The sequence below is a fragment of the Postia placenta genome (assembly GCF_002117355.1).
Source record: "Postia placenta MAD-698-R-SB12 unplaced genomic scaffold POSPLAscaffold_7, whole genome shotgun sequence".
Taxonomy (NCBI): Eukaryota; Fungi; Basidiomycota; class Agaricomycetes; order Polyporales; family Adustoporiaceae; genus Rhodonia; species Rhodonia placenta.
In genome coordinates this window covers 1,455,119-1,464,131 of record NW_020169838.1, presented here as the reverse complement: position 1 = coordinate 1,464,131, position 9,013 = coordinate 1,455,119, and the positions used below count along the sequence as shown (strand labels likewise).

Sequence of the window (9,013 nt, the reverse complement as noted above, 5' to 3'; positions counted from 1 at the left end):
ATTACTTCTCCACGTCGAAGATGCACTAATGTTCCCTGTTGCGCGCAGCGTTACAACTCCTACATCGGCGGGGATGGGTCCATTGTGACATCAGTACGGGTAATATCATGGTGATGCGTAAGGATGGTGTGCTGATCGTAAAGCTTGTGGATCTGGAACTGGCTGAAAGCATGGCAGACGAACATGAATTATGTGACTATATTGTGAGTATCGCACTCATAACAAATGTTTGTCCAACTGAGAGACCCTGCTCAGGGCACACCTGGCTTCATAGCTGAAGAAGTCGCCGCACACCGGTATACTCATGGGGGCGGTCGTCTCGGAGAGTCGACCGAGAAGCCTACTCCTGTGTCTGTGATAAATGCCATCTTCCGCTATAATCCACTGCATGATCTGGAGTCTATCTGGTGGGTTGCCTACTACTACATCTACCGGAGGATCGTCGTCAGCGTGGATGGCACTCCACTCACAGCCGACGATGAGTCCCAAATGGAATGGCCCTGCAACGCGCGTCATTGTGCGAAGAGATTATTCTACGACGAAGTTGAGAGGTCCCACATGCTCTCCCAATATCAACCACTCGCGGACCTATATTGTTGCCTCCACAGTTCGGTCGTGGGGATCGCCAAAGTGCTCCAACAGCTCAAGCGCTGCCTTGTTGAGGTCTACTTCGAGGCGGAGGAGGACTGGAGAACAATCGATCATACCGTCGGCGAGAAACACGATTTGACGAACACCTTCGCGGATGTCTTCGAGATGATTGCTATCGAGCAGCCGCGCGGTATAATGATTGGCCACTTTGGAGCACTGACAGAGGCAGGAGAAGTTGACAACGGTGCTCATGAAGACGAGAAGTCTGCTACCTCATCCGGGACGGATTCTACGGATCGAGAGAGTGACTGAGTCCACGCTTCGACCACTACCGCACTGGTCATGTCACGATAGCATGAAGCAACTCGCTTCAAACCCCGTTTGGGCCACGATTGAAGGGACAACTGATTGTGTTTCGAGGATAGTGTGTAATAGCAAGTTCAGTAAGAATACAGCATTTACTTTCATGTAGCTTCGAGATCTATGTACATGAGTGTACCTATAGTATTCTTCGGAATCGATCACGTTGAAGACAACTTCTCAAAGGCAACATGTTGGCGTGACAAGCGACAGAGAGCATGTTCTGTTACTCGCACAAGGCTGCCTTTGGCGCATCTGCCGATATGTAACTTTCCGACATCTATCCTCTCGTGGTGAAAGTTTAAGAGTGCACCTTCATCCTGGAGCAACGCTGCGCTCTATATCGAAGCTTCTCTGGCCTTTTTTCACTGTGTCAGCTTGCCAAGTTTCGATATGTGACAGTTTTAGGTTGTGCCATGCAGTACGCGCCGTTGAGAACTCCGGGCAGTCACAGCGTCATGTATACCGCATATGTGTGTAGTGCACTTCCTGTGGCTTTCAATCGTGCTCCCTCTGAATGCATGACAAGCGTGGGTGCGAACTCACAATGGAGACGACTCTTGAGTATGAGCCCGTCGCGACGCGCATGTCACATGACCGCGTATCACCTGGACCGACCCGACGCACCGAACTCTACTTGTCCTGCTGACCATCTCTTCAAATGCCACACCCGCATCGGTGTCACATCGGGCCCAGTAGCATCTCGTTCGCACTCCCATAGCTACCTGTTTCTCTCTTCGTGGCCAGAGCACGCTGCGTAGTGAGGGCGTAGTTCTTGCAAATCAACCTCCACCGCCTTCAAGTCGGCAGACGGCTGGGATTGTAACCATAGAAGTCCATGTCCCTCAAGAGTTAGTGCATTCAGTAAAGGCTTGTGTGATGTCAGGTGCGGGGTCACCTGTAAGTCTTCTCCGTATTCTCCCATGACGCGGACGACCACCACTCTCCAGTAATGGCGATCCCTTCCATTTCACGCACGGCTGCGCGGGTCCTGCTTCCCCTAGCTTCGCGCGTCGGTGCAAACCGGGCGATACAGACTACGTGCGGCACGGCGCAGACCTATAAGCAGAAGTGCCCCCGCCCCATCCTGAACTCTCACCACAACCCCAGCATATTTGCCCCTGTCTACTGGAGACCGGGTCTTTGATCGCAGGAGCAGTGACATAGGGGGAAGCCAGCGAGTTTTTTTACCACTCCAATCCCACACGAGCCCGCAATGTCCAAGGCGCTCGAGTCTGCCGCAGCGTTGCCCGTCCAGCCACCCGCGGACGTGGTACCGCCGAAGAAGAAGCAGCCGTACCCCTTCTGGCTCGGCGGTGCGTTCGACCGATTGACTTGCCCGGCAAGCATAACGCTGACAATCGTGTTCGATCGCCTTATCTCCGCTGTGTCCGCAACGCAGGTGTCGCTGCGACTATCGCCGCGTCCATAACACAGTACGCAGTCCTAAAGCGTGTGACCTTTGTCGAGATCTGACCGTTCACGCCTATCTGCGCGACGCCAGCCCGTTGGATCTGACGAAGGTGCGGTTGCAGGCGACGGGCGACAAGCGCATGATCGAGTCGATACGCAAGACTGTGCGCACGGCTGGCGCACGCGGACTGTTTGATGGCATTACGGGGACGTGGCTGCGTCAGATGTCGTACTCGCTATGTCGCTTCTGGGCGTACGATGAGAGCAAGAAGATCGTGGGCGCAGGTACGTTCTGTGTCGTGTGCCGCATATAGGGGAGAATGGTCTAATGGGGCGACAGGTCCTCAGTCGCCCGCATGGAAGCTGGCCCTGGCCGGGAGCATGGGTGCGCTCTTCTCTCGAAATCTTTGAGATATGGACGTCTGACCCGAGATCGTTGACTACGTCAGCCGGCGGCATCGCTGGATTGGTAGGGAATCCGGGAGGTCGGTATCGCTGTCGTATCTCCGCACCATCTTGCTGATATCTGCTTGCTCCGTGTCAAAAGAGATCATCATGGTGAGTCATCTCAATTCTGTGCATCCGCGATGCTTGCCTCTGACGCCGACAAAGGTCCGTCTGCAAGGCGACCTCGCCAAGCCGCCAGAAAAGCAGCTCGGGTACAAGAATGCGATAGACGGCCTCATTCGTGTGCGTTGAACATTATCTCGCTACGGCTTGGGAAATCGAGACCAACTTTTGTGCGTAGATGGTGCGCGAGGAGGGATGGTCGTCCCTCGGACGGGGTGTGGGACCTAATGTGTTCCGTGCTATCCTCATGAACGCAAGCCAGCTTGCTTCGTAAGTGTCGATACACGGCGCCCCGTCGATGGGTGTTGACGAGTGAGATTTGCCTAGCTATGATTTCTTCAAGGCTGAGCTCCTCAAGACGAGCTATTTTGAGGATAATATCAACGTGCATGTCGCGGCAAGCTTCGCAGCCGTACGTACCGCGTCCATGGGCAGAACAATCGTACTCACTTACAATTTGCAGGGTACCGTTGCGACGACTGTGTGCTCACCGGCGGATGTCATCAAGGTCAACGATAATTATTCCCAGCTGAAACAAGCGGACGCTGATCCGCATACGCTTTAGAGCCGGGTCATGAGTGCCTCGGGCAAGGACGGCTCAGTACGTGCATGCCGTAACGTGACCCGCTGACTCGCACGCTGACCTTCACATTATTGTCGTGCAGTCGACGCTACAGGTGATCAAGACGTCGTTCCGGAACGAGGGTCCGATGTTCATGTTCAAAGGCTGGGTGCCTGCGTGGACGCGGCTGCAGCCGACGACGATCTTGATCTTCGTCACGCTGGAGCAGCTCAAGAATCTCGTCGACTGGACGCGTGAGTTGCGCGCAAAGCAAGAATAGAGCTGCCGTGTGCGATGTCTCTATCTCGCTGTCGGGCGGAATTGCAGGACGAAGGACGAGGACAGTTGGTAGGAGAGATACCGGCAGTGAAGCTGCGTTGTATGATGTCGTCTACGACGGTTGTACTGATATCCAAGATTGTATAATCAGCCATGATATCCTTTTCGTGATCCCAAATCAGTATTGTGAGCAGGATTCTAAGACGCCGCGTTCTGCCATTCGCTTGCAATTACGTACTTAACCTCCGTTTCTCAAAATGATAAGCCCCATTCTAGGGTTACGAGGTGACTAGAAATCCTTGATTAGATCGTTGTATTCCATTTATGGAAGCTCGAGCATCAATTACCTAGAAGAAAATCTTGGCGGAGAGGTAGACCTCCTGTCAACTTGTACACCACAAGTTTCTTTACTGACTTACGGTTTCGATGTGTAGTGCAGAGTGAACTCGACAAGGCCACGCCCTCGTATGCTGGTGTCTTGTGCAATGGCGGTTGGGTGTCAAGAACACTCCGCTTGTGCGTGGTATTTATGCGGAGGTTGAGCGGACTCGCAGGAGGGCAGGGGCTTCCGTTCTCGCATAAATTATGTTGGCGTGCAAGACACATTCTGAACTTGGTTTGCCCCTCTGGCTTGCTCAATCTTAAGGCGGAATGGTCCCGGAGAGTACGGCAGGGTGTGGCTGAGATGGCGGCCGTGGGGGGCCGGCTATCCCCGTAAAGTGGCACGCCCTCAAATGACTTGGTAATCTCAGGACTCAGGCCCGGTCTTCAATTTCTCGGTTCTTGTTTTGCACCGCCATCTTTGGCTTTTCGTCGTGCATGCTCTCTTGCTAGCCATGCCCCCTTCTTCCGCAGCAGACGATCAGACTGCAGAGGTCAAGCCCTCGACGTCGACCACCCCGACCTCGCCGATCGCCGCAGGCGCGACCCTGTCCGCGAGCAGCAGCTCGTCCATTCTGAAGGAGCGTCGGTTCAAGCTGAGCAGGCGAGTCGAGGGTTCTTCGTTCCACGCTTGTGTGCGCTGACTGTGCCGTCTCAGAGCGTGTGATCGCTGTCGGTGAGCTCTGCTTGCTGCGATGCCTCCCCAGGCGCTCACGCCCCCTGTACAGCCGCCGGAGAATCAAGTGTGACGAGGGGCACCCGTGCCAGTCATGCCTGACGTCCAATTCGCCATGCACGTTTGAGGAGCCGGGGAAGCGCACGCATCCTCACAAGTCCAAGTGAGTCGCCCTGCTTCTTTCTTTGCGCACGCTAGCCGCACGCGTCGGTCGGAACTCTGTCAAAAATGTCGCGCATTTAGAGCCCAACGCCCCTGCTTCTTGCGCTCATGAGGCATCGGTTCTGCTGCAACAGCCCATTGGCTTACTTCAAGAGTGTACACCTCGACAGAGCTCCCTCGGCGGTCTTTGTGCCCTTGCCGATGTGCCCTCAGGGGTCACATTGTCTAGGTCACTAGGCTTGTTGTTTCATAGGTGACGCAGCGTCCTTACGCGAACAATTCATCTACTGTGGGGCTCCTGCACACTACCCGGGGATACCAGATTGTAGTCGCCCGGCACGTCGGCGCGACGCTGCGAGGTTGTACATGCCCACAACCTGATGTTCTTCCGTAGACATTGGGTTCTGCAGGCTATACGTGCTTACAAAGACCAGGATACTCTCAGCCGTGGAGTTGGTGCTTGTGCGATTGAGACTACCCTTGGTTCATGGTCCCTCTTCTCTGTCTTCAGCATCGAGGCTTTCGCTGTCATTGCTGCCGTATAGGCTTAGTCATGCGCGCGGGACGGGGTCTGTCAGAAGCAGGGGGCTCTTTATCCACTGAGAACTCCGACAAGCCACTGCGCTACAGGTGATCACCTAGACACCAGCCAGCCCCTCCTTACGAGGTCTGCTGACCCTAGCGCTTCCAATGCGCACAATCAGGAAGATGTAGACCGAACGTGTCGGCCAGTCCGGATGGGGACACCGAGGAATGGTGACGTCGCTGGCGGGCCAAGCAGTCGATGGCTTGCCTGGCCCATGATCGCGAGGTGATCGCACTCGAGGACACAGAAGAACTTCTAATTGCCGATCCGTTGGGTTGGGTTGGGCACGGACCGGGCTTACAAACTGGCTCCGGGACGTCTCCCTGTGTGCCCTTTGCAAGCTTGCAGGAGCGTGAAACCTCTGGCGGGCTCCGTAGCGCAAGTCTACCACTAGAGAGTCGCCCATGATTCTGCCGCGGCACAAGATGTCCAGATTGAGTGTTCAGATGCACCCCCGTCTGGTATCATTGGGCTATCATTGTTACCTCTATCCTGGGCGCCATGCGACTTGCCAGAATGTTTTGAATGCAGCCAAGCGCAAGCATTGCTGGGCGGTCACTTGACGGCGTGATGGCACAGTCGCAGCGGAAATAGAGCGGTTTGAAAGTCTTTGGGATGTGGGGGACACTGTTCCCAGGGTTCCTCCCAACCTTCACGCTACCGGTTGACCGTTCCCATTTATCCCTTATCCCTGTCGTTGCATCGTAATCGAGCGCTGACCGACGTCTGCAGGCGCGCTGCGACGCTGGAAGATCGCATGCACCATCTGGAGACACTCATCCAGGCCATTCCGCCCGCTGTGTTCGCGGCAGGAGGCACAGGCGCAGCGATACCGCACTCGCCAATCGACCCGTCGACGAATCCGCACGCGTCATTTGCGTCGTCAACACACATCTTCCCCACCGCGATGCCGCCGCCATCACTTAACTCGTACCCGCTGATGAACCCGTCGACATTCTTCGCGCCGGTGAAGACGGCGCGCAACGTGAGTCCGCACACGGGCTTCGGGTCTGGGCAGAACGGGATGTCGGGATCTGGCGACGGGCTTGGGGACGACTCGTCGCGCGTGTCGCTGTCGTCGAACTACCTCTACTTCGACGACGAGGGCTACACGCGCTGGCAGGGCGAAACGTCCGGCCTGCCCTTGCTTGACCTTCTCGTAGAGCGGCATACAATGACAGCCAAGCCCGAACCGGACCGCATGCCGCAGGCGCAGTCGTATGCAAGCCAGAACGGGCATGCTGCAAGCGACTGGTTCCCGGACCGCACGCCGAAGAGGACCGATCATAATCCAGAGGCGATCTGGAAGTTGATCACGTCGTTCATTGCCCCGGAGCTGATGGACAGGTGGGACAATACATTCTACCTCTCTGGACTGTGTGTTGAATGCTTGCAGTCTGGTGCAATGTTTCCTGTCCACGACATATTACTTGCTACCTTTTTTGCACGTCCCAACGTTCCTTTCGGTGGGTCGCGTGAACAATTATGTATTGATACGTGCAACTGACAAGTGTGCATTAGGATTATGGGAATCCACGAAAATGGGGCGAGCCTGGGTTCGCTGCGTTCATTGTCGCCATTTGCTGTTTATCATCACGGCATATTGACGACCCTCGCGTGAGAGCCGACCCCAACGACGGCAACACTGCTGGTACACAGTGGTTCGAGCTGTTTGCTCGGTTGCGAACCCTACCAAGTGCAGATAGACCCACGATATACACCGTACAGGCTGTCTTGATCGCTGGCGTCTACGCCGTAGGTTTGGGCAAGCTCTCCAAGGCGTTTGCTCTTCTATCAGAAGCTGTGACGCTCTCCATCGACACCGGCCTGCACCGTTCTGTCGATGACTATGACGTCTTCGATGCCATCGAGGATGAGGTGCGCAAGCGCACATTCTGGTGTGTCTATCTGTGGGACAAGCAGGCTGCTTCCTACTTCGGCCGTCCGCCCATGATCCGCCTGCGCGACTGCGATGTAACGGAGCCGGCCATCGTTGACGATGAGTTTATCACCCGGGACGGTGTCGGCGTCCAGTCCGCTGAGACGGAGAGTCGCATGAGCGCCTTCGTCTGCTGCGTGCGCATCTTTGTGGTCCTCGAGTCCATCGTCGACATCCCGCCGCCCCGGCACTTCGGCGAAGGGTGCTCGCCTTTCTTCGCCCGAGCGGCCGCTGTCTTAGGCGGCTTCAAGCGTGCAAAAGAGCTCGGGGAAGAGGAGGCCCTTCTCGACGAGATCGTGCGCTCGATACCGGCGCACTGGGCGCACACTGTGGAGACCATGACGAGCGACGACGTGCTCAGGGTCACACAGGCAAACCGGTTATACTGTGCAGAGCAGTACGTGCGGATGCTCATCCATCGGCACCGGTTCTCCGAAATGGTCGCCGAGCGCACTCAGGGGCCGCTCAGTGGCGGGGAACAGAGCGATGCGGAGTGCGAGGCGATGCAGACCGCTCATAAATGTGCCCTGCATATTATATCGTCACATTTACACATTGCCTCCAAGGGGTTGATGACGTATTGTAAGTCCTACGTTGTTCGCTGTTGTCATGAGTGAATCTAACGTTTCTTATAGACGGTGTACATGTGATCCATCAGCTCACGGCTGCAGGGCGTACTCTCGTTGCAGTCCTGCTCTGTTGTCACCCTGAACGCATGCAGCCCCTGATCGGCCCAGGCTTAGAAGCTCTGCGTTCTTGCGTTGGACTTCTGAAGCGATTCAGTGGACGATACGTGTGCGGCCAGCGCTCAGGTGATCTTATGGAAGAGTTCTGTAGACGTGCGTAGTTCCCACCGCAGCAGCCAGACTTGATCTTTGACTGAACTGTCTCTCTACAGTCACTCAAATCCCCCTGGATTCCAACCGTGGTGATGGTTCAGGATCCTCCGGAACTCCCGGTCCTAGTCATCGACCGCCATGGGTCCGCCCTGCCCGCAAAAAGACGCCTTCGAATGCCCGCTCTCCGGCCAATTCAGCTGATTCACCGTCCCATGCCGGGAGTCCGGAGGAGTTCCCGGCACCAGACCCTTTCCTAGATTTGAGGGGCACGAGTCAAGAACCTGCACCCTTCTCGCCTTCCTCCAATCCATCTACACAGGGTGTTGCACACGCCCTTTCGCAGGCAGCCTTCGGCGGCTCGTTAGCGACGTTCATGGACAGTTCGAACGCCATGGACATTATGCCATCCGAGAACGCCATTTCTCCGGATCTGTTGGCGCTGTTTAATGACGGCTCCGTGGACATGGCATCGTTGTTGATGTCACCTCATCTCGGTGGGTCGTCAGACACACCCGGCGGCTTCTACGGACTAACTCCCACGCCGAGTGGGAGTGGCCCAGTGAGTATGGTGTCTCCATAACAGGTTGGGTTTGAGGGTCTATTGTCGTCTTCATGCGTCTCCTTGTTGTACGAATCCTCCATCTTCCATATCATG

The 9,013-nt window shown here is 55.8% G+C and overlaps 3 protein-coding genes across 3 annotated transcripts; all 3 read left to right on the top strand.

Moving 5' to 3' along the window:
* Positions 1-107: 107 nt before the first annotated feature.
* POSPLADRAFT_1143653 (hypothetical protein) lies at positions 108-903 on the top strand (the record flags this gene model as incomplete). The annotated part of the gene is made up of 2 exons (XM_024485593.1): positions 108-203; positions 256-903. 2 exons carry the CDS (start codon positions 108-110, stop codon positions 901-903), a joined length of 744 nt encoding a protein of 247 aa, XP_024339108.1.
* A 1,161-nt stretch (positions 904-2,064) lies between these two features.
* POSPLADRAFT_1040007 (hypothetical protein) lies at positions 2,065-3,950 on the top strand. Its single transcript, XM_024477645.1, has 12 exons — positions 2,065-2,267; positions 2,354-2,387; positions 2,456-2,649; positions 2,705-2,749; positions 2,814-2,849; positions 2,912-2,922; positions 2,977-3,054; positions 3,113-3,204; positions 3,262-3,346; positions 3,398-3,442; positions 3,500-3,535; positions 3,600-3,950. Exons 1-12 carry the CDS (start codon positions 2,168-2,170, stop codon positions 3,774-3,776), a joined length of 933 nt encoding a protein of 310 aa, XP_024339107.1. The 5' UTR covers positions 2,065-2,167; the 3' UTR covers positions 3,777-3,950.
* A 661-nt stretch (positions 3,951-4,611) lies between these two features.
* POSPLADRAFT_1143806 (hypothetical protein) lies at positions 4,612-8,938 on the top strand (the record flags this gene model as incomplete). Its single annotated transcript, XM_024485619.1, has 7 exons — positions 4,612-4,778; positions 4,885-4,995; positions 6,313-6,927; positions 6,977-7,046; positions 7,102-8,101; positions 8,155-8,358; positions 8,418-8,938. 7 exons carry the CDS (start codon positions 4,612-4,614, stop codon positions 8,936-8,938), a joined length of 2,688 nt encoding a protein of 895 aa, XP_024339106.1.
* Between the last annotated feature and the right edge of the window lie 75 nt (positions 8,939-9,013).